Source organism: Simochromis diagramma, unplaced genomic scaffold (genome assembly GCF_900408965.1).
Source record: "Simochromis diagramma unplaced genomic scaffold, fSimDia1.1 OVJJ01000603.1, whole genome shotgun sequence".
NCBI classification, from domain to species: Eukaryota; Metazoa; Chordata; class Actinopteri; order Cichliformes; family Cichlidae; genus Simochromis; species Simochromis diagramma.
Window position 1 is genome coordinate 17826070 of NW_024387414.1, and position 25298 is coordinate 17851367.

Consider the following 25298-nt stretch of genomic DNA (forward strand, 5'->3'; position numbering starts at 1 on the left):
AGTTAAATCTGCAGCTTAGACATTTACTTTTAAAAAAGGCATACACATCACTACATTTACACTCCAGGTCTTCATTAGGTACACCATTCAACTGCTCATTAATGCAAATATCTAATCACCAAACACACGGCAGCACCCAGTGCATTTAGGCATGTGGACAAGGCCAAGATGAGACCTGCTGACTTTCAAACTGAGCATCAGAATGAAAAATAAAAGTTATTTAAGTGACTTTGAATGTGGCGTCCATGTTGGTGACAGACGGTCCAGGTCTGAGTACCAATTTCCAAAATAATCAATCTAAAGTTTACAGAGAATGTCCTCAAAAACAGAAAATACCTTGTTGACACCAGAGAATGTCTCGATGACCAGACTGCTTTGTGCTGATAGAAAGGCATCATTAAGTGAAAACTAATCAAACTAATCCAAAGTATGAAGAAAAGTATCTATGAATGTAGAAACGTCTGACCTTAAGGAGTGGGTGCCACTCCTGTCAGCTAAGAACAGGAAACTCAGCCTTCAAATCGCACAGGTTCACCAAATATTTACAGAACTGAAGATTGGAAAAACATCTGCTGTGAGATTCTGATGGCAGGGTCAGAATTTGATGTAAACAACATGAAAGCCTCTTTGACAATAAAACAAACCAAAGCAGTTAAATATGCAGTATTACATGCTTTATTAAAGGACTGATCTACTGTTGTGTATTGCACAAGGATACTTTCCACCATCTGTTCAAACTATATTTCATGATGCAGAGGTTTTATGACAGAAGTCCCAGCAGTTGTCACTGACCAGAGTATAATGTGGTTATTTTATTTGGAAAAAAAAGGAATGTGTAAGTAATGAAAGCAGTGCAAAAAGATGTGCAGAAACAGTCGAGCACAAGTTAAATAGTTTGCAGCGCCACAGGGAAAAATGCCAACAAATTCACCTAAAAACAAATCGGTGCACTTGACGAAACAAAAATCCGTTCACCGTGATCTGTGATAGTAACCACACCGAGCGGAACAGGAAATAAAGCAGATCTGTGAGCAACAAAGGCAGATGAAAACCAGCATGTTAAAATCCTTCAGAGAAAATACAAAACAAAAAAATATTTAATTTAAATTCTAACCAGCACCAGGCATCCTCCTACATATGAACACATATACAGAATCAGATCTAAAATGCCTGTTTTTAACATTTAATGTAAACAAATTAATTACCAAAGCGACTTATTGCTATCTTGGTAACTTGTCCTTCATCAACTTGACTTACTGGCTGTGGCATGAACGATGTCTGTGTCCAAGGTAGTACCGGTGCTAATAAAGTGCTAATAGACCGCAGACAGCATGCTCAGGTTACAGTATACATGGCCTCTACTGTTAGTCTAATATACTGGTGTGCTAGAAAAGCAAAGACATAGTGATTAACCACTTTACTACACTGCCCTTTGACTGGTTTGGGTATTGCTTTGGTATTTCTAATCATTAGAAATCACAGTGTGGCGATTTAATGAATATGTGTTCCTGGAAAGTAGTTACAGTTTTGCACCAAAAATAAATATTTCCTGGTAAAACAGCAGTCACTTCATTTTTGACACGGACACATCCACGTTTGCTTCGGCAATCAAACCTTCATCTAAAACAAGCTAAACGAAACAACGTGTTGAGAGTAAAAATCACAGCCTGGTCCCACAGATTTAGCAGATTTCATTCCAGCGCTTCAAAAAGGTTTTGAGCTAAAAGTCCTCAGCAAGATATAAATGACAGTAAGGAGAACACAGAAGCTATAAATACAATAAATAGTTTTGTTCAGTACTCAGAGGGACTGTGAAGGGAAAAGAAATCAGACCCTGGGGTCAAACAGTCTTCTTTGTCTTTAGAGCCTCATTTCAAGCTCGATGATCTTTTAGTCTGCTGGTGTAACCGGGAGTTACATTCGTGTACTCTAAGGCAGTAAAGTGGAGGAAGTGTCTCATTGTGCTTCTCTCTCCAACTGTAAGCTTCTAAGCTCCGCCCCTTCCTCTGAGAAGGTCAGCTGGGATGAAGCGTTCTCTCCTCCGTGTGCTGTGAAACCTGCAGCTCCTAGATCTTGGTGACGTAGTTGTTGGGGAAAAGTCCCTGCTTCCCACGAAGGCGTCCTGTCCACCACCCGGACACATCTGGCCGACAAACACGACTAAATTAGCGTCTCATGAAAAATAGATGACAAATAAGCCCCTGGATGCCTTTTTCGCCCTGCGCTTACCCTCTTTGATTATGTCGATGACGTCGTCAGCGTTGAAGCTGAGCTCGTCTGTGTCCTGAGCATCGTAGGCGTACAAAGCTCTGCACTGGGGCACCTGGGGCTTGGGTTTGGGTGCAGGCTTGGGTCGTCCTCCTCCCGGCGGAGGCCTGCTGGCTGACGGTCTGTGGGCCCTGAGGTAACATCGAGAGAAACAAAGAGAGAAACGCGTTTGTGACTTTGTCTATGGTCGATCTCAGAATACGAGGGCATGCATAACCACCATCTCATTATACCATATACCAACCAGGAAACACCGATTTGAGGATTAAGATTTTTCATTTTCCAATCAACACTGTAATCAAACGGAAAGTGTTTTAAAGAGATAGCAGCAGTTCATAAATCAGACACAAGATGGCGATATGGTGCATGCCATCTCTATGCCTGCGCAGAAGAACTGAACCTAAAATGTGTTTGTGAAGCCCTCAGGAGCGCAGAGTGCTGATCCCAAGTCAGCAGCACCTTTTTTCTGCATACTGGCTGCATTCCATTACTTGCACATTGCTGTACCTGATTCTCTCGTAACCACGGCGCGAGTTAGTGTACGGGATATATTTGGAAGCAAGTGAAAACCTCAAGGTTGATGTTAGAAGGATTTGAGCAAGTTTGAGGAGGACCAAATTGTGACTTGGTCAGAGCGCCTTCAAAACTGCAGCTCTTATGTGGAACAATGGCCGGCTCCTGTGGTCCGATCTAACAGACGAGCTACTGTAGCTCAAATTGGCCAGAAAGTTCAAGCTGGTTCTGATAGAAAAGAGTCAGAATAACCAGAACAGTCAGGTGCCCGTGCTGACTCCTGTCCACCAACGAAATGCCCAACAATGAACCGAACCATGGAGCAATATAGGAAGGTGGCCTGGTTTGATGAATCATGTTTTCTTTTACAACACGTGGATGGGCAGGTGTGTCCATTTTTACCTGGTAAAGACCAGGCATCAGGATGCACTATGGGAAGAAGGCAAGCTGGTGGAGGCAGCATGATGCTTTGGACAGTGTTCTGCTGGGAAACCGTGGGTCCTACCATCCATGTGGATGTTACTTTGACATGTAACACCTACATAAGTGTTGGTGCAGACCATGTACACTTTTTCATTGAAACTATTCCCTGATGGTTGTGGCCATCAGTGGGCTAGTGGAGTTCATGCCCTGGCAGGTCAGAGCTGTTTTGGTACCAACTCAATATTAGGTATAATTTTGCAGCTGATCGGCGTACACTGTAAATAAAAGAGGGATGCAGTCTCTATGGCGCCACCTGCTGGTCAGGCGGAGCAAATTCACCATCATCATCATTCAGGTGTTCTGACGTGATGACCAAAGAGAGCTCGTGCCCTGCTTTATCATAGTTTTTTTTTATCCTGCAGGGATAATCTATAACATGAGTTATATTGTAGATGTCTTATGTAGCAACTTCAACAAAAAAACAAATAATAAGTAAGGCCATAGATCAATGAGCTGTAGTGTTCACTGCAACCGGGCTTCTGTTTAAAACCAGAAAGGTCGCCCCCTGCTGGCCATGAAAAAGAATGCAGGTTTGAGGCACATCTCCAGTGGCTTCACTTTTTAGTGCCGTATGACACAGCCGTCTTTTATACACTGAACTGTAAGCAGGCAGTGAAGCAGCCCGTTTTATACATATGTAACTTATGCATTGACCCAATAAAATTATTTACTCCTGTGATATTAAAATTGAACCAATATTAAAATAAATAAATAAAAGCACAGAAGGATTCTTTCAACCTCCCAGAAATCTTGTTTACAAATGAAAAAAAAATTTTGAGAAAGAATTCCCACTTGATTGAAACCGAGCAGCAGCAGGAGCAGGAAATAAAAATAAAATAAAATCTTAGTTGCATACTACGACAGGAAGTCAAATTTTAATCATACAAGAGAATAAGCATGAGCATTTCCTGCTGCTGCAAGCTTTTGCACTCATGAAACACCAGTCAAAACACTGCAAACACTCCAACTCACATTCCTCCGTTTGAAGTGGGCGGTCTGCCTCCAGGACTACAAAAGAATAAATTATCCAAATTATGTCAAAATACAGAAACACAGCTATGTGTGAGAGTGTCTAAAGTCATTTTAATACGACGTTTATAACTGTGTTCGTGACACGAGCCTGACTACTGTCTTATTTTATGAAACTGGGTTTGGACATTGGACGTCTAAACACAGGAAAACTGTACGTTACATAACGCCAAATAATTACATGACTTCATACGTTTATTAAGACAGAATCAATAGAAAAAAAAGGACTTTTCCACCACATGAGTTTATCCGGGAAACAGGAACCTTTTGGAGAACTTAGGGTTTTAAACCAACAAAGAGCAACAAAGAGTCAGAAGGAACCTTTAAATTCTTTGAGAAAAGTTCCTGGGACTAAAAGATCCACATAGTTTAAGGTGCAAGTGTAAATCCTCATCAAATGGGATTTCAAAGCTGAGCTAAAACAGTGCTGTGTCACGTTAAGTTTAAAGACAACGAGCGACATTTGTTTTTAGCTGAAAATGAAAAAGATGAGTTGATAAACTGCTGATTTCTTTCAGCTGAGCTCTGTGAAACATCACCTGAGTCATACAATTAAGATTCCGCCAACAGGTGTCAGAGATAAAAGCTAGCTTTGCTTGACTGCTGACTTGCTGGTGACTCTTTCAACGTACAAATCAGCTGTGACATTTTTATTTCAAAGCTGGGAGACAACAACATTAACCAAGCAAAGTGTAGATGCTAAAGAACAGGTGTAACTTACAGCAGTATGAGGAGTTCATGCACAATTTAAACTAATTAAAAGCTTGAAGCGGTGATGGGAAAGTCCTTGTTTTGTGTGGGTGAGTTAGTCTGTCTGTTCCTGCCTGGACTGTTTGGCTACAGTGTGTGCCGGTTTCTCACCCTGCTGCTCCTTGATCGGGGACTCTCAGACAGTCTAAGTTCGGCTGCTGGCGACTGCCGCCTCGCTCCTTCACCTGGTTGATGTTGCTGGGCAGGACCGGGTGCGCTGAGTTGTGGGACGATGGATGCCTCTTGCTGTGATGCTGTGAATTTCTCTGATTGGTGACATGGTTGGTGTTTTTTATGCCACCGTTCTGGTGTGAAACTGCAGAAAGAAAAGCTTTGTTGTCATGTGAGCTGTGAGAGAGATGATTCACTCGGGACAGGTGACCAGCGAGCTGCTCGGACGCTGTACCTGGAGGTCCCGGTGCAGCTCGTGATGGGGTGTGCTGGTGGCTTCTGGACATGTTTGAGCGACTCTGAGTGAAGCTCTTCCTGGTTGGGCCTAAAGGGGAGAGATATTCAGATATTAACTAACCAGCAGCAAAATAATTTAGATAAACAAAACTAAAACACAGTTGGATCCATAATTTGTTGGATAAAGAGATCATTTTTGCAGTTTTGCCTCTGCTCACAACCACAGTGGATTTGGATCTAACAATAATTGGAGGGACAACTTCTTTCTCAGTAACACAAAAAGGCATGAAATGGCTCCACAAACAAACAACCTCTCAAAGAAGGAAACGCAGCATTTGGTGGATTACGGCTCACTGTGAGAGCAGGTAACCTTTCCACAGGTTCGTTCATACTCACGTGTATTCTTGGGAAGCCCGGGTCCGATGCTGACCTGCAGAGATTTGCTCGAAGGCTTCAGGACAGGCATGTCTCCCTGACCTTGGACAAATGTGACCTGCCTGGAGCCGCCGCCACTCAAGAAGCCCCAGTTCTCCTTCTTCAACTTCATCTCCAGTCTGAGAAACACGACAGACATTTTTATATCATCGGACTTTGTTTTTGTCTTGTTTGTCCTTTTGGCTACTATGTTTACTATTGAAGTGTTTACTTACGTGTTACTGAACTTAAGCGGTAGCTTCCTCTGGGTTTTCTCCTCAAACCTTTGAGCAAGCAAGCTGATGAACTCTGTCTTAAAAATGCACTCCAGCAGGCTGTCGTACTCCTGCTCGTGCAGTATCAAGACGTCGTCCTGCATTGTGCTGAAAGGACGAACAAAGCAAGGGAAACTTTTAAGTGTTATAACAGATCAAATCTCACTGTTTTTCCGCTTTCTGTGAAACTTTGACAGAAGCCAAGATCACGAGTCAGAATCAGCTTTCACATTTGCATCAAGAGCCTCACAAAGCGGCTCACATCTGAGGAAGGACGACAGCTTGAGCCCGTAACCCGCACAAGGATACTTTGTTCCTCCCAGAGAAGTCGGGTTTTTCTCTGATGAGCTTTTTACAACTCCTGCTTTCGCTCATTGCACCACCTGGTCTGTATTACCCCGCTGACTCAAAAGCCACATGTTACTCCAGCAGCTCCACCTCTGAAACGAGCTATGCTGCGTTCCCATGAACAACAAAGCTACGATAAGTCTCTCAGCTCCTTTTTCCCCCCCCGCACTTTCACAATAAACTGATCAACGTTCTTTCCCCACTATAGCATTTTTGAGTAATTTAGCAACGTTTTGGAGATGTGGACTAAACTGGTTTCAGTCAGACCTGAAAACACTAACATATACAAGCAGCTTAAATATACTCCACATGTTTTCCGCGTCCCTTGTGTGACATTTACAGCAACATGGGAACTTCTTTGATTACAAATCCAGACTGTGACTTTGAAGTGGATTCATGGCTTTCTGCAGTGCAGTGTCCACAGAATCAGATGTTGTCTTGTTTTGGAAACAGTCAAATATCTGCTGGTATGTACCTCTGCTCATAGAAACGTGTGATTCAGAACATCAGCTTTGAGATAACGGAGAGGAGTGCAGAGCAGGGGCTGAAGTTTGAAAATCAACAACATTAGCGTGCACTTTACTTCTGATTAAAGTAGCAGAAAAATACACTGGAAAAAAAAAGCTTCACCACCTGGAGGGATTGATGCAGCGATTGATATGTTTCGGCTGGGAAAAGGTTACTTAATCCTAAAGTCTCATAAGCGTGAAAAAAGCTGTTTCATTGGAGTCAAATTGCTGGAAAGAAAACTACTAAGGTGATTGGCGAAACTACGAAAACTGAGTCCTGGACGGGTAGTAGGGAACCATCATCTCTGATAAATGTGGTCGGGGGGGAAAGAAATCCTGAATAATCGAGATCGGAGAGAAATCACATAATTAAAAATATATAAAATCTACAGTAGAACTCACAGCTATGTTTAAAAGTGAAGGTTGGAGCATTTCCACAAATATAGCAAGAAGAGAACAGCTGTGTAGCCTTAATAAAAACACTCTTATCAGTTTCAATTTGCCAGGGAGCATAAAGATTAGAGTCTGAAGCAATGGAAATGTGCTCTGATGAGACCGACTGTGATCCAGGAGTGATCGGCACGAGAAGAAAGGCGGATGAAGTGCAAGCATGTGGGTGCAGGGTTATGATCTGGAATTACTTCAGCTGGTCAGGTCTAGGTTAGGCAACATCATGTGCTCAAAAAGACATGAGTTCAGCTGACTATCTGAATACACTCAATAACCAGAGTCCGGAGTTCTCGACCTCTTTGAGAACCTTTGGGATACGATGGAGACGACTTTACGCAGCAGTCGGACTCTCATCGGCATCATCAGTGCAAGATCTTCGAAAAAAAATGAATGCAACTATAGATGGAAATAATTGTTGCGACACTGAAACGATGCCACGGCGATCGCGCGCTGTGATCAAAGCTAAACGGGGTCGAATGAAGTGTGTGGCTTTTCTTGTGGCTGTGCAGTGTAAATTCTGAAATACACCAAAATAAAAATGCTGCTGTAGGTAGATTTTCTAGAGAGCAGGATGTGGTGTAGCAGCAGGACGTAGCAGTTAGAGTTGACTTATGTAAACAGAATAAGCACCAAATTTGTTTTTATGGATGCCATTTGTGTGGCACATGTTATTAATTCTATTAATTATTAGACAGTATAATGACTTCTGTTCCTGCTTTGAGCTACAATAAACCTGCATTAAAGTTATGTGATGGAAAATAAAGTACCCCTTCATCCACTTTCTTCCACTTATCCACTCCTAGCTGCTATAGGGCGAAGTAGACCCCGGACAAGTCACCAGTCTGTCACACAGCTAACACACAGAGGCAGATAACTAGTCGCACCTATGGGCAATTTAGAATCACCAGTTAGCTTAATGCCACTAACTGCATGTCTTTGGACTGTAGGAAAAGGCAAAGTACCCACGCAGACATGGGAAGAACATGCAAAGTCGACCCAGACAGTGGAAATGAATCCAGGACGGCACCAATATTCTCCTTAATGTGAGTAAAAATAAAAATACTAAAGAAATTAAGTTTGCTGCTATTTTAAATTGTAAGATAGACTGGAATATACAATTGTAAAGGCTTTTTAAACTTGCCACTTAACCATGTGGAAATGTGTTAGGTAAGAAGCCGAATAAAATGATAACACATCCATTTTCTTAACCCCTTCACCAGTTCAGGGTTGCAGATCATGAACTCGTCTTTGGTCTCGTCATTAGCGGAGCCGTGCCCGTCGGGTGGCAGAAGAAAGCCTGCTGATTGAATTTACGAAAACATAAAAATAATATTGAACTTTCTGCCTGACTGATAATGAAAGACTGGACTAAAGGTTTCATCTTTGTGCCGTGTTGGCCTGAAGTTTGGAAATATCTGCTCTAGCATCATTCTCTCAGGAGAAAACCTTTCTCTCTGAGTTTTGTGGAGGAGTTAGAAGTTGTAAGCTCTCTGGACCTGGAAAAGGCAATAGTATAATTTCTTTTGAATGATGTTACTCAGATGTGAAGGAAGCATTTTGCACCTCAGAGACACCGCTAAGATCTTGTCCACATCGATCCGCCTCTTCAGCACCTCTGTCACCTGCCCTTTCTCTGGCCCCTGTTTCACCTTCTCTCTTCCAATCAGGTACACAGATTTTGGTGTCAGGATCAAATCTCTCTTAATTGCCTATTTGAAGAAGGAAAACACAATGTTACTATTTTGCCAGTTGTTGGAAAACCAGATTGCAAATTTAATTGAACCAACCTTGAAGCGACGGTCGTATTTTGTGACTTTGTCCGCAAAATCGATCTTTTCTCTCTTTCCAAGAAACTGCCGGAGCTCAGGCCGGTCATCCATCCCGAGGTAGTCACCTACGAAGTTTCTGTTGAGGCTGTGTCGCCGCCTCTCTTTTCGGTTCAGCAGCAGATCGGAAGCTGAATGAACCCAGACAAAGAGGATAAGAGCGGGAGCGCCAGGCAGGTAGATACTTCCGGCAGTAAGTCGCTCCCTCACTCACCTTCTTCCCTCATCTGAACATACTTCTTGCGGGCCACATATTTCCTCCAGGCTTTCTGGATGGTCCGGGCGTAGCCGTCAAACTTGCGCTCCCTGGTCTCTTCCAGCAGAAACAGCTGTAAAGACAAAGAGCGAGACTCAGCATGACACATGCCGAGTTCAACTCACTGCACAAACCCAAACACAGACACACCTACATGAACTCAGTGGGAGGAATGCATACAGAACATACCTGAGTACAGTTAAATAGACAAACCGAGCTGTCGGCTCGTCATTTTTATTACAGTGCAGAAGTGAAGTGCTGGTGTCTGACAACAAGACCCGTGTCGTGCCAAAAAGTGATTTCCAATGTTCCTGTGTGTTTTTCATGTGTGATATATTTGCTTATATTGGTAAATAGTCAACAGGATTTATGAAAGTCTTATATATATATATATAAAATAAAGAAATCACCTGTTTTGCCAGCATCTTTATGACGATCCAGTCCTGTTTGTTTGTTGTTTAAAATATCTGTATAGAACTATTATGTTATGTTTCTTGCAATTTTTGCTGCCCTCTTGGTCAAATCTCTCCAGAAAAATACATTTTTAATGCCAACGACACATTTTACCCAGCTAAATAAAGGATATATAAAAGTCACTTTGCCAAAACAAACAGATTTCAGCTTTAACCTTATGACAGGACGTTTTCTGGCTCTAAATGACTGGATATCATTCATGAGAGATATATTTGATAGATTATAGGCCAACAAGTCATTTGCACCTGTTTAAATAGCAGCAGTCATTTTTTGGCAGACGACAAACAGCCACAGCTTGGTTGGATTGTTGTAATGAAATTGTTTGGCAGTTGAATCAACAGAGTGATGCCCTGCAAAGCTACAGAGCCGACGGTGAACACGTTTAAACTAAAAAGATCTTTTAACGTCCAGTGTGAACAGGATTCTGATCTTTGCTTCGAGATGGACTCAAAGACATTAACACTTACCCTTTAAAGTAGAAAAACTTAGAATTTAATTACAATAATCCTTAAAATTACAAGTGTTTGTGGTCCTCGCTAACACTTATGAGCAGACTCATCTTGTCACCGGGATATGTCATTTCCCGATGGGCGTCGGGACACGCAATCACACTCTCTGCCCTCTCCCTGCCAGACTAAACATCCTGCCCGGTGCTGCAATAGGCTTGGCATCGACAGAGCTGGCCACAGGAACAAACCGCAAGCAAGACCGAAACACAACACAGCAGATCAAACTTCACTCAGAAAGGCTGCGAGCAGAAAAATACACTGAGTCACAGAAACAGTGACACCACAAAATCACAGAGGCTGTGAGAGTGATTGCACTTCCCAGCTGACAACACCAGGAGCAAACAGCAGGTGGTGTTTTGGTTAATATTAGTGGAAGCGAGAAGGAAATGGTGGCAAACTTCCTAATGTCTTTATTACACAAACATCTGGCTGACTCTTCAAATCAAAGCAGTGCTGAAAACAAACAACTGTATTTACTATAAATAAATAAATATATTTAGAGTATGGTTAATTAATTACACGTGTACTCACTTACTTGTAAAGGCCCTATACAAATATTAGGGAATGGATTATAACAGTAGAAAGTACCAGATAAACAGCACCGAGCAAAAATCTTGAGCTACCTCTCATTTGTTGATATTTTGTTACTAAGTGGGCTTAAGTGACCGTTCCCCAGGCTTTCTAAAGGTCTTTTAGAGTTTTTCTTTGTACATTACCTGCTTTTTCACTCATTTTCATTCCAGTCTGTACCCTGACCATTTTCAAAGAAATGTTTTTAACACTAAACACTGACCTTTGAGTCAGTCAAGGCTAAAAAAGCACAGAGGTTTGCAGATGAACCAGTGCTGTGTCTACAAATAACAGAGAACTTAGGAAAAAAAACATTTTTAAGTTGTATCTTTAGGCACTTTGTTTCTATCAGCCTGTCACAAAAACATAATCTGCTCCCATTTCTTTAGTTGAATCTACAGTAAACCCAGCGATTAAAACAGTTTGACACACAAAAAAAAAAAAAAAAAGAGTATCTTTGGTTCCTAAAGAGCTGTTAGCTAAAAACCTGGCATATCTCAGCAATCAGTGTTATAAAATCTGAGGAAACTGGACAAGCTGAGATTGAAAGAATTAGTGAAAAACAAAAACCCAAATTATTCTTATATAAAGGTGCAAATCATCTTCAATATATGCAGAAGAGGTACAACAGTGAGTGTCTCTAAAACGCGATGGAGGCTCTTTCGTGGTTCGGGGCTGCATTTCAGCCAGTGGTGTTGGAGATCTTGTCAAATTATAGAATTATTAATGCAGAAAGTATCATCAAATCCACCGTGATGACAGATGATAGAAGAAAGAGAAGACAGAGAGAGGACATTACAAAAAGAAAGAAGTCACAGGTTATTCCAAAGCTGAAGAGTGAAGCCAGGAGTGGGGTGATGTGATGCCATCCGCAAAAAAAACAGCAGGAATCTGAGATGGATCTTATTTGGAAGACTACACAACTTTTCTAATGTGTGGTTTGAAAATTAGCCCAAGTTTGTGGCCCAACATTTGTATGTAAGGGGTTTAGGACACTTTCAGATTAGTGGCTTTGATGATTAAACACTATTATGACGCAGGAAAGAGAAGAACAGGGTTTTTTAATAACTCTTTAGGTGAGCTGTCTGTCATAGTCACTCAGCTCTGCTTAGAAAGGACCTCTGATGGACAGTAAGCCACGAGCAAATCCGTCATCACAGAGGGGCTGAAACTCCTCCAACATCTGGCCTGGCGTCAAACAAACTTTACTTATTACAGCCGACAGAAAAACGCTTCAGTCACGCGGCTCATTAGCTGGTGTCAGTGTCTTATCATGCACAGAGACTTGTTTTGAGAAGCCTGGCAGCTCATTTCAGCGGTCCGCCCCATGTGATATTTGCGCTTCATAAACACACCTCAGTGGCTCTCAGTGTGGTGGCGTGGGGGGATGGGGGCTCCTGGCAGTGAGCGGCTGCAGTAAATAAGTAAAGGCATTCAGGATCCGCTGTAAGGCCTGAATCGAGACTAAGATGTCTGTGTTTAAAGCTACTAAACATACATCTGTGGGCGTGCATGCTTACCCTTGTGTGACGTGTACAAATGTTAATGAGTGAAAGCGCAGGGCTGCACACAAGTGCTGCTTTCATAAGAATCGTGAGGGGAAAAAAAAGAAGTTTGGGTGGAAAAAATAGGAGCCTTTGCAATGTCACCCCAAACTCTGCAACCACAGCCTGCGCTCGTGTTTTCATTTCAGAGCGGCGGTGACTCAGTGCTGACGTGGTGCAAGGGTCGGGTTCAGTCTCCTCCCCTGTGACGAGGGTTAGAGCGTGATTTGGGGCTCTGATGTCCTTTTATGGTGTTCAGTGCAAAAACTGATGACTTGGGGCTTTTTGCAGCCTGCTGATGACGCTCTGACAAGAGATGTGAGCTGCTACAAACTATCTGTAGTTTTTACTTTGTGCTTTACACTCATGGAAAGCTTCCTGAAAGAGACCCTGCATTATAAATGGACAAACACACAAAGAGAAGATGCGACAGTCCGAAAGAGACGCAGCGGTGAAACGTACCGACTCGGGGGCTTTGATGAAGATCTTGGTGCGGCCGAGCTGGAACTGATCCTGGTCCATGTTGACAGACCGTAAGAGATGAAGGACGCCTTGTTTCTCGTCTCCCCGCCATGTTGGCCAGGATTCTTTGGTCAGGATGGCGTACCTGTCGAAGTTGAGTGGCGATAAGCAGCAGAAGTTGTGTGACTTTGGTTTGAAGCACAGGACACAAGCAGTAGAGAGAATGAAACGTATCTTTCATAGCCTAGTCAGACAGTGCACCTTGAACCACGGCGAAAAAGAAAAAGAAAAGCTTGATACCTGTTGAGGAACTTCCTGAAGACCCTGCGGTAGGCGTAGCCAGCACGCCTCACTCTGATGTTTTCCTTCAGACCCAGATACTCCACCTGGTGCTTCACCCTAAAGACAGAAAAACCTCATTCAGTATCGAATAAACCACAAATTGATGAAACGTGTTCATTTTTCATACTTTTGTGTTTGTACATATCATTTAGTGATGTGTACAAACACTAATCAATAACAGCCGATTCCTTTTTCTCTAACCTCTAAGGAATCAACTATAAGTCTTTTCATATCACGTGAAGCTTCCACTCATACTAGAGGAAGGGATAATCGGAGGTTATTGTATGCAAATGAGTTGCTTTCCTAACTTTTTCCTCAAACAAAGTAGTCAAACTTCCTGTGAAAACAGCGGTTCCGGTGCTAATTAACGATCCACCCTCACAACAGGAAGGCGGTAGGCTCCGAACAATACACCATCAGACTGTATGTGAACATGTAGTACCCAAAACCTGAGCGCAGGGACAAAAGTGTAGGAAACTGAAACAAAGGGATAAAGAACGGGGAATGCCTGAAACATGTCTCACATGTCTTCAGAGGGACAAAAAGACCCCAAAAAGACAAAAGTGCAAAGAAATTTAGTGAAGATAGAAAAAGAAATTGGATAACGATCTCATGTGCTATAATACATACTTAAATAAGAGAAAAATGTAATAAAATTAGCCATAAATAACATAATACAGCATTTTGGTGATGGTGCATATTGCAAACAGGGTAGTTTTCTATTAGATTTAAACATTTGATAGGACTGTGGATCAGTTTTAACAAACACAAAACCCAGACTTTTGTTTTTAATGCATCACTTTCTGTGCTTTATTTCTTTCATTGTGGTTATAAATGTCATTAATCTGTTTTTTTGTCCTTGATAATGTGTTCGTGCTCCATTTTTAATGGTCTTTGCTTCGTATTTTAGTCAGTTTTCTGTTATTTCATCTTATTTTTAAATATATTTTTAAATTTCCTATTGTGTTTTCTACTAGACAGCTTGAGGTGGACCTATTATGCTTTTACTTTTTTCCCCTGATATAATAATACAGCACTATGGTTGTATCTGATATGAGCACAACTCAAATATGAGGTCAGACTGCTTTAAAGGCTCAGTTTTAGACAGTTTTTTCCACTCTTAACTCTGCAGGACTAAAAAAAAGGTTTTTTAGAGGAAATTTTAGAGGAAATGAGCATTTTAGATCAACTTCAAGTGTTTCATAGAAATATTAATAGCATATTTTGGTGTCCACAGGACATGCTGTCATGGGTCTGTTTAGCGAGATGAGGTTTTTCATACTTGTTCAGTCTTTTTCTAATTGTACTTTCATTTTCACAAACAAAATGGCAAAACTGCTTTTATAGAAGCGCTCACACTTGCTGATGATCAGTTAATCGAGTGCATTCGATTATCTTAGGGTATACTAAGGGTATACTTAGTTTTTTCCAACAAACTATTTTTATTTGGGTTCATACATGTTCTTGTAAACATCACTTTTTCATGGTTATCATAACACTTGCCACTGATTGGCTGCTCCTGCTCAGACCGCCCTCAGGATCGGTCGTGTACACTCGAGTGCTTCCCTCATGTTTTGCTTGGCTCTGTAAGCCGTCTAATGAATGTGTCTTAATCTTTAACTTTTCAGGACAACAAGGAGTGGGTGCTAGTGATTCAGTCACTCACCGACTTTCCTCCCAGTCTCTGGGCTTCTTGGTCTCATTTGGTTTGATGCAGCGGATGTAGTGCGGCGTGCATTTCATCAGTGTGCTCACCAGATCGTTGGCTTGTTTCTGAAGGATGGAATTAGAGCAAACATCAAAAAAGGAAAGATAATGATGAGGCTGGCGCGTCTGTGACTAAATTACTGGCTCTTTGCTGACTGGGAACGCTGAAGGACATCCCACTGAACAGCAAACACGCACATTATCTCAGCAAAGGTCTTTTCCACAGTGACCCTGATAAACAGAAGGCACAGCTGCACTCACACACCTTTATTTTGCTGCCTGCAGTTGTGGGTCGACCCTTCTTGTCAGCATTGAGGTTTTCCGGAAATAGTGCTCTGATGAAGCTACTGTTGGAGGACAGAAAGTGAGAGATTAGGTCAAAAAAAGAAAAGAAAAAAGCTCTCATTATTCTCATATCAACAAAAACAAACAGCTTTAGGGCTAAAAATCACACCAAGGCTTCCAGACAGTGAAAAAAACAAAACAAACAAAAAACATAGTTAATGATTAAAGAACCGAGGACCCTTGACGAAGGTCACTGATTTAAATTCCTGAACCATTTGGTAAGTTTGAGCTGGGGGTGGCTGGGAAAGCAAAAAAAAAACCGTGAGTGTGTGTCCACACTGTGCTGTATTTGTACAAACAGCTTTCTCTGCAGCAAATCCCCACAAGGCCTCTTCTGTAGAGGCCGAGTGAATAGTTTTACTTGAGGAATTCCTTCAAAGAATAAAATAAGTAATTTCTTTTGACTGATACTGGGTCTGGAAAAGGAGAAACAGAGAAGAACATTAAAATAAGACAGAGTATCAATCCCACTTCTTCCAGTATTTTTTTGTCCCGTCTTTCTGTAACTAAAGGGGGATTTTTCAGTGAAGTGCTGCTTGTTGACAGTGTGAAATGACTCATGAGGGAAAGGGCTGCTAAAGCTAGTTTTTCACTTCACGGTAGAGATTTAGGTAGTAGATACAGAGTGACATTGTTAAAGAAACTACATTTGTTTTTAAATTCATATATTTGAAAGTGAATTCATACATTGCTTACATTCTCCCAAATATATAAACATAAACACAGGATTTAGACACTAAACTTGTGCTGCTTCACCAGTATAACAAATAATTTGGATTTCAGGTGGAAACCCCAGAGCATGAGAAATGAAGCCAGCATGGAAGTGTAAAAACTGAGTCTCCATAAACTTCCATGTTAAAATGATGCAAACATTTTTGGTATTTATAGCTGCTTTACTCAATCTAAACAATTCTTTAAAATAAATGTTATGAATTGATGTGATATTTGTACTAAAAGACTCTCCAAGAAGTACAGTTTGTGCCTCTAATTGTTGGTGAAATGAAATCGCAGCATTTTATTTTTAGAATTTGTTACTTAGCACTAATCTGTGTGTGTGCAGACTGTGGTCACAGCTGCTAACAGGGCTTCATAACATTCAGCACTTCACCTTGTAGTGTAAAATATAATTACTTCTGGCTCTAAAAACAACCATAGCAACACCTGAAATCCTACAATAGGTCGAAACTTCAAAACACGGCTTGACAAGCTGATGAGTGACATCACAATGACTACGTCCATCTTTAATATACAGTATATGGTCCTGATCGAGGTTCAGCATTAACTTTAAATGCATCACAACACCAGGATGTGTACAAGGGGTAACTGAAGCATGTAGCTCCACATGTTCGTATCCATATATCTATTTAATTAAAAATGTTATTTAATTTAAATGTATTTATTTGTATTTTTTTTTTTTTTTTAAAAACTGGATACTCTTCCTGACACAATCCCAGAGGAACTTGTCTCTCCTCCTGGGATCAAACCAGAGTTCCTTCACTCGTTAGGTGATTACGTAAATGTCTACGCTGTGAAGCCACCAGGATTTCTTGCTGCTGGTCAGAATGTGGCAGATATTTGTGAACTTTCCACATCTTCAGGTTCTTCTCAGCTTGAGACATGCGACCGTCAAGATTCAAACATTTCCAAAGTACCTTTTTACTTTGTTGAGCACCATTTAAACTATGCACACACACACACACACACACACACACACACACACACACACACACACACACACACACACACACACACGGTGGAGTAACAATAAAGGAACAGTGTGCGTGTTTTAGCTTCGGGAAGTCATTGTCATTTATGGTCCCTTATGAAAATCCTAAGATAATAATTTATATTTCCTCCTCACTCCTTTTTAAAGCCCTGCCTAGTTAATAATGTCGTTTATTTAACTTACTGCTGATGTCTTGTTTTTTGTTTATGTTGTCAAGTTCCAATTTATTTAATGAGCTTTTTCAAAGGCTTGTTTAGATACTATGATGCAGGTAAAACTCGATCTTAAATTGACGCACACTTCTGGCTAACATTTGATTAGTTTATGATTTCAAAATGCTGTTTCATGTTGGTGTAAATCCCACACCCTTTCTGGTTTTCCCCCACATTGGGATTTGTTTGATTTTAAACTTCTGACTCCGGGCTTGGACACAGAAGAAAGGATCAACAATACAAATAGATTCAAAGACTTCTAATACTGTCCAGCTGACAATACTGGTCAGTCCTTTCTTCTCCGTTTGGACCTGCTGCTTGGAGGAATGGGTGTGCTTCCTTCCGCCTCATTGTGTGACTGTGTACGACTCTTTATCTTTGCATGTCGTGTCAAATGCATCAACGCATCTTCTAGCATGTGTCCTAAAGGGATTTTGGCATAACTTCCTTTCGCGCCTTACAAGGAGACCTGCAGGGGTTGCGCAGACAACACAGGCTGTTTGCACAGATGGCCACTTCGACACACACAAAAAAAGCCCAAGAAAGCATAACACAGGGGGAACAGACACAACCCCACAAACAACCTGCACTTGCAAGGGCAGATTGAGTAGACCCTGAAAACCGCATTATGGGGCAGCAAGCAGATGCGATTGAGGGTAGAGGGCACGGCATAACCCCACCCTGCACACTTTTGCTACATCCCACCAGGTTCCAGATGCACTGCTACGTCTGAAGCTCTTATTCAGCTGGTTTCAATTATAAACATATGATCACAAAGACGACTCCCTTTAAGCGAGCGCCGTAGAAATGCTCGCCACATGTCGGTGCAATGTGCAAAAAGGATTTACTTACATTTCACTGCTCTGCATCAACTCAATGAGGTCGGTAAAGAGGACGTCTCGGTTCCTCTCACAGAAACCTTCCGCATCGTAGGACACCTGGAGGAGAGACACACAGAAGGATTTCTCAGGAGTCATCTTTATCAAAAGAGGAGAAAACTGAACTCTATGAAACCTTGAGCAAAATGGAAGAAGACCCCTGTGTGAAAATAAAAAAGTGTAACTCATATTGTGGCCTAAATAAATGCCCTGAAGTTTATGGGAGAGAAACAAAAACAAAACATGAAGGGTTTCAGGGTCCGAGCTTTACACGTCCCAGGATTAGCATCCTTATAAAACCAGCAGTGGTTTAAGTGTGTAAATTAAACACCATTATTTCTCCTGTAATGTAGGCTGAGACGGTAGGAATGTTCTGAGCGCAGGCATGGGAGCCTCTCGAGCCTTAATGGCACGGCTCATTAAGCTTACGGCATGTGTGCCAGGCTGAGGCCACCACACATCTGGAGAATGACACGAGGCGACCTCTACTCAGACCACCGAAAACCCAAAATAATCCACAAGAAGACTTCTAGTGAGCTGTAATGCTCGGCTCGATGAGCAGGTTTAATACGGGGAGGTAAATTCCTCCACAGACAGACAATGGAGAATGGCAGAGACGGTGCACAAAGCTACTTTAGAAGTGGAAACCTTCTGAGGACAAAATGACGACACAGATGGAGGAACCAGCTGCGTATAACTAGTATTTATGACAGATCATACAAGCACGGAGGAACAGCTCCAACTCCATTAAAAAAATGCCATTTTTTATGGTGCTGGACTTGTTGGTCTCCTACAGCCGGAGACTACATGCAGAAAATATTCTTTCAAAGTTGACGTCAGGGACGAAGACAAGTGCACAGAGATGCTTGACTGTATATATACACACTATGTCGCGGTATACATTACCGTTTTATGTCTGCAAAAAGCTGAATGGCTTCCCGCTCAAAATGCAGACGACTGCCGTTTGAAGCCAGTTGTCAGGGAAAGCAAACAAACAGATCAAAGTGAAACTGACCTTGCCAGCATAGTGGTGGATGATGAAGCCCTGATTCCAGCTGTTGAAGTGTTCATGGGTGTTGATCTGGACTCGGAGCTTCTGCAGCATCGTCTGGTCGGCCCCCTCGCCCACGGCATGCATGGTGGCGCAAACATCATCCAGGATGCTCATGATGCCAGGAGGATTCTGGGGATCACGGTAAACTTTAGGTTCTTGATCTGTTATAGCTTGAAGATCTTTTTTTACCTTTTTCTGTCTGATCTGCAGCACATGTATACACAACTGTGGTCTTATATGTAGATCTGAAAGGACTCTGCACCAATTTCAATCAAGTGGCACGAAAAATTTGAGCGGTGGAACATAAGAAACCACACAAAGCTTCGATTTCAAGGCTGAAACAAATTACTACGGCTTGGTATTTATCAAACACACAAAGACATTTTACACATTTTAAAATGAAAACAGCAGAGCTCATTTAAAACAGCATGTCCTAAAGACTACTCTCACAGTGGTTGTTCCCATTTTTTTTTTCATTATGCCCGAGGCTGATCATCGGCCTTCAGACCGGATAGCGGCAACAGCCTAACAGCCCAGGACACGCGTAAATTTGTCAGCACATTAGCCAAAGAACTAAACTGTCAGCCACTGATGCAGATCCCCGGCTCCTCTCAGATGGAGCCTTGTGTTAAAACCCTTGTTGTGGATTTCATGGATTAGACCTCTCAGTAGGACAGATAAATCAAATTAAGAGGCATGTCGGCGCGTTTGAGGGTATTAAGCTGCGAGTCATGGCAACAGAGCAGAAACTTGGCAGTAAGTTGGGCAACTCAGTTTACAATACTAGTAAACAAGATTAACAAATGATCACACCCTGGTTTATTGTGGTTTATATTTTTTTAGCCTCTAAAAAGATATCTGTTTGTGGAGGAGTCCATTGATGTCTATTATGTTTTTAGAGTGATTGATTTAATTTTTCTTCTCCTCTACTATACAGGTCCAAGGTTTGATCTAATCTCCATACCATTTTACTTTACAAAGTAATCTGTTACTTTCTTGATGATAAAAGCCTAGAGGGTGGATATTTAAATCAACCTCCCCCCAAAAATAAATTCGCCATCACATAGGCAGCATTTTTTTTAAATAACTGAGGTCCTACCAAGATTTTCTGTCATGTTTGTGGTGAATGAAAATGAAAGGCTTTTTTTTTCTATATTAAAGAGAAAGAAATGTGTATATTGTGCATGAGCAACAAACGTCCTATTCAGAGTTTATTTACTTTGCTCTCGATGAGATCGCACACAATCTTGTTGTTGAAGTATTCTATAGGAGTCCACTTGATGCCCTCCTGCACATACTCCTCCTGCAAGACATGGAAAAAAAAAGTTCAGCGTTAGAGAATAAAGCATCTGTGGGAAAAAAACAAAAATGGAGTGAGGGGGGGAAGAAGAGAAGAGTGTGGAGGAACATTACCTGCTCCGCCTTTAGAGTCAGCTCGATGAATATCTGCTGGAGCTTCTCATTCACAAAGTTGATGCAGAACTGCTCGAACCCATTTTTCTGAAGAAGACAACAGGGTGAATAAAATCTGTATAGCCTAAATGAGCTGCATGTCCAGTGGGGTGCGGATATCCTCTAAGCTCAATGGGCTTTGTTTGGACGGGGAGCGATGTACTGACTGCCTGATGTTAAAGGAAGGGGAGCATTGTGCATTTCACAGCACATACAATGGACCTTCAGCCTGAACTTTAGGCTACAGAGGTCTGCAGCTTCCTTTCTCAAAACCTGCAGTCACCAGAATGCAGCTGACCTTTTCTTATATTGTGCATACAAAAAACTCTTTAACCTGAAAAAACAGCCAAACCTGGATGAGATTAGATGTCGTTTAGCTATCAGAGATAGAGTCACGGTCACCATAGCAACGTCGATAAAAGGGCTAAAGAGCTGTTTGTAAACCACAAATGTCCAGTCTCATTAAACAAAGTAAACAATGACGTAATCAGATTAAAAAAAGCATGCTGAAGACTGCTGCCTCAATTAGGAGATGGGACCTAATCCACATACTTTTTACATTAGCCTCATCCTTTGTGTTAAATCTGTTTAAATGCTCATTGCTAATAGCAGTTAATCTCATTTTCACATTGCTGCATTCCTGCAGCCATGTGTCAGCCTGAGACATGTCCAAAAAACACTTACTTGGAAAATTTCAAATCCATAAATGTCCAACACGCCAACATTTAACTCCTGATGATCCTTCACCATGGCTTTGTTGATGGACTGAAATTAAAAGATTAAAAGTTGTTATTACCAAAATATAACCGGCTTCAGCACTTTGTATTTACTCTCGCAAAGCACTGTATGCATGTAATCATACCTCGACCAGAAAGTCAAACACACGTGAATGCAGGGCTTTGGAGAGGGCGTCACGCGTGTAACACGCCTGCTCCACGTTCAGCGTCACGTCGATGGACTCCACCGCGCTTCCCCACTTGCTGTCCATCTTTCGACTCGTCAGTTTCTCCTTCAGACGGATGTGGTCAATCCCCAGTAGAAATGCAGGAAAGGCTAAAACTATTATAGGAAAGGAGGGAAAAGAAAGCAGTTGTGACTTTATAAGTGTTATTTTATACAAATATATATTTCATAAGGACTATGATGATTTGGCTATTTAAGAATTTATCATTGCAGAGCTGAAACTATTTTCCAGCTCCTAAAATAAGATGAGATTATATTTTGCTTTTGTCGTTTGTAATCTTTAATTAAATATCTCTTGAGTTATGGAGAATAGTTTGGGGGAAAGACTGGGATGTAGATCAAAGGGAAAGAGCAATTAGCATGTCTTTTTAACGATAGGTTTTCTGACATTTTATAGTTTTAATCATTAATCAAGAAAACAAGCAGCTGATTAAATGAAAATGATCATAACCACTGTATCTGCTTGACAGTCTTTTGTTATAATATTCTGCTACTGCACTGCTATGATGAGCTGAGAAAAGCAGCATGTGAGGATTGGATCCTTCTCTGAAGTAACTACGAGACACTTCTGTGAAAACCAGCATGCAAATCAATACACAGCACTGGACTCTTCGAAAGGTGCAACCTTTGCATTAGCACAGAAAACACTGAAATCCAGGGTTCAAATAAATCTGCCTTTTTCATGAGCTTTGTACTGCAGCTGAGTGTAGCGTAAAATATAAAAATAGCTGCTACTGAACTCTTCAATAAAAAGTGTGGCACACACCACAGATCAAGCCCCGACCTGGCGCTGATATTGTCCCCTGAGAGCCCCTCCCTGCCTTATTACAGTGACTCACTTCCCCTAAAAGGAAATAGCTCTCAGGCCTGCAGACTCGCTGCGTCTGAGAATGCATCAGACCACTCTAGAAGCCCCCCCTTTTGGGACGTTAGGGTGTGACTGACCATACGCCCGATTAAACCGTGAGGAAAAGTCGTCCTTTGTGTTTGGTAATAAAGGTAATGGCTGTATATGACGGCTGGCGGTGTGGACACATTCTGTGAACTTTGGAAACAATGTAACTCTAATGTAACTCTGTGTTTTCCTGCAGATTTGTTAGTCAAAGCAGCAGTGCATAATGTAGATGTCGGTACAGACATTTTCAAAGCTTGCAGCTTCACTCCAGTAAGACATGAACAGTCCTGTGACAGCTCACTTCATTTCCTCAATATCAACTCTTGGATATTTGCATGTTAAATTTGAGCCGTGGGAGTTTTTTAGTCATTGTGGGAGACTGGCCACCTGTTCAGGGTGTACCCTGCCTCTCGCCCTATGGCAGCTGGGACAGACTTCTGTGACAATGAATTGAAGTGATGGATGGAGTTCTTCAGTCCAAAAAGGCATTACTAATTTTTGAACTGAATTAATGTCAACATATTAATGGTGAAAAGAGATGAGACCCTCATGTCTTTAAAACTAGCACAGCTCAGAAAAAAAAAAAAAAGACCAAATGCTGGGTGATTTGGCAGTGGCAGTGTCCATCATCTATTTACAGTCTGCCTACTTTCATCTTTATACTTTTAGTTTTAGTAGTTAATATTGAAGTGGCGTGTGCAGTTTTATATTAGGAGCAGTAATACAACAGCACACTGCAGTTAAAGCACACAGGAAAGGAGACTGAAAGGAGCAGGAAAGGCTTAGATTATGAAATGCTGCTGTTACGTCTGCCCTGAACAAACCAGCGCTTTGTAGACTGGCAACTGCACTCTCCCCTGCATCATACAGACGCAGCATGAGAAGAAAAAGAAAAGAGGAAGGGAGAAGGGGGACAGACAAAAAAAAGCATTTTTCCAAGTAATTTTAGTCTCTGACGAAATACGTCCAGACCTTCAATAATAGCATTTTATATTCTGGTGATCTTGCATGGCCTGAAGTACTCCAGACAGCTGGCTGCAGCCCTGCATTAACACAATAAAACTTTAGGGAGTGAAAGTGGTGAAAAAGAAACACCCTCCAAAACCAGAGAAGGGCAGGTCAGGACAAGAACCCAGCGAAAAACAAAGATTTACCACTACTCAGACTCAGGCCTTAGCGCTCTGTTTCCTTTTGGTGACAAAAATCTTTAGTGACTGGTGATCAGCTCATTGTGCAAGACCACTTACACTCTTCGCTCTCCACAGCAGCGTAGTTCCCCGATTCCTTGAAGCTGATATTTCCCAGGTGCAGGACTCCGGCTACAATCTGAAGCACCATGGAGCGGTCCTCTGGTGCAATGCCAATCACATCCATGGCTTTCTGGGGAAGTAAAAGGGGAAAAAAATAGCATGCTAAATCAGGACCACAGTGGGGGTTTACTCACTCCTGCGGTACCTAGCTCATGTTCTCTAATTACTCCTGTTGTGGTCTCGCTGGTAAACAAAAACAGAAGGAGATCATTGAAAAAAAAAAAAGGAAAAAAGAAAACAAGAGAGGAGTGCTATTGAGAGACTGTGAGCCACATGAACACTGGTATGAGATTCACAGACAAACACAACACCACTGACTCCCAAGCAGACAGAAAGAGTCTGACCGTACCATTGTCTCCTGGAAGTCGCTCTTGTCGTTGATGTCGTCCACTTTGTAGGAGCCAGACTGATTGAGGTAACTGTAGTAATCCAGGCTTGTGATTCCCAGGCTATTCTTCTGCTCCGAGGTGGCTCCTTCTATCAACTGTTGAGCAGAAATTAAGTCTCTAACTGTGTGTACAAAATATATAACGCACAGTTTAAAGAAAGCTGTACTGGCTTCTGAAAACTAGACATGTCTATACAATGGAACGGATAACAGCCCAACTACAACTAAAAGGGCCAACCTTTGAGAAAAATTATAAAATAGCTTGACAGGACACTAAAGCCTTAACACTGTTACATCTGTGTTTAGGTATGTAAGTATAGGTATGTATGTATGTATATGTATATGTGTGTTTTTCCTTTTAAATTAAGTTTTTGAATTACCCCCACCATTATATACTGCAGATTTGGTCTCAGATCATGTTGCTGCTGTGAATTGCCTTGTTATTTTTGGCAATAAAAGTTCAAAAAAAGAAAAAAGAAAAAAAAGAAAGCTGTACTATCGAAAAATGAGAACCTCTGGCCATGCACGACAAAAACAGACTGCTTTTCTAACCCAAACTGTCCTGAAATCACCTCGCAGGCCCTTTTCTCAGGTCACATGTGTTCCATTCACTATTACAAAAAAGAAAAAAGGCCTCACCTGGTAGAATATATGGAAACTCCTTTCTCCAGGATTCCTCATGACAACACGTGACTTTTCCAGAAGGAAGTTGGAGATTTTCCCGCCGTCTGGTTCACCGCCGGAGCTGAACTGGATCTCAAAGTATTTCCCCTGATGGATCAAAGCATTTTTTTTGTATTGCAGCCAACTGTAATAAAGCTTAAAAGGCAGCGTATATGGTCTGAAAATACTGGCACCTAGCTGTTCTAAGGCTACTAGCAGTGTGTGTGTGTGTGCGTGTGTGTGTCAGCTTAAATAGAAATATGATCCAGCTTTTT

At 41.7% G+C, this 25298-nt stretch overlaps 1 protein-coding gene across 2 annotated transcripts in view; it reads right to left on the reverse strand.

Annotated features, from left to right (window-relative positions):
• Nucleotides 1–652: 652 nt before the first annotated feature.
• Nucleotides 653–25298, reverse strand: part of myo1ea (myosin IEa) — a 49290-nt gene continuing 24644 nt past the window's right edge. The window contains exons 7-29 of one of the 2 annotated variants that reach the window (XM_040011964.1): nucleotides 25000–25131; nucleotides 24322–24456; nucleotides 23910–24042; nucleotides 21667–21863; nucleotides 21489–21569; nucleotides 20766–20852; nucleotides 20572–20655; nucleotides 19314–19481; nucleotides 18273–18358; nucleotides 15403–15484; nucleotides 15097–15203; nucleotides 13389–13487; nucleotides 13089–13233; nucleotides 9488–9602; nucleotides 9235–9404; nucleotides 9011–9156; nucleotides 6102–6248; nucleotides 5848–6005; nucleotides 5450–5539; nucleotides 5155–5359; nucleotides 4237–4272; nucleotides 2230–2399; nucleotides 653–2143 (exon numbers count right to left, since the gene is read on the reverse strand). In XM_040011964.1, coding sequence (XP_039867898.1) covers nucleotides 2067–2143; nucleotides 2230–2399; nucleotides 4237–4272; nucleotides 5155–5359; nucleotides 5450–5539; nucleotides 5848–6005; nucleotides 6102–6248; nucleotides 9011–9156; nucleotides 9235–9404; nucleotides 9488–9602; nucleotides 13089–13233; nucleotides 13389–13487; nucleotides 15097–15203; nucleotides 15403–15484; nucleotides 18273–18358; nucleotides 19314–19481; nucleotides 20572–20655; nucleotides 20766–20852; nucleotides 21489–21569; nucleotides 21667–21863; nucleotides 23910–24042; nucleotides 24322–24456; nucleotides 25000–25131 — 2850 coding nt within the window. In that variant the 3' untranslated portion in view covers nucleotides 653–2066. The remainder of the gene's footprint in view (nucleotides 2144–2229; nucleotides 2400–4236; nucleotides 4273–5154; nucleotides 5360–5449; nucleotides 5540–5847; nucleotides 6006–6101; nucleotides 6249–9010; nucleotides 9157–9234; nucleotides 9405–9487; nucleotides 9603–13088; nucleotides 13234–13388; nucleotides 13488–15096; nucleotides 15204–15402; nucleotides 15485–18272; nucleotides 18359–19313; nucleotides 19482–20571; nucleotides 20656–20765; nucleotides 20853–21488; nucleotides 21570–21666; nucleotides 21864–23909; nucleotides 24043–24321; nucleotides 24457–24999; nucleotides 25132–25298) is intronic. The other variant, XM_040011965.1, reaches the window with a different exon arrangement.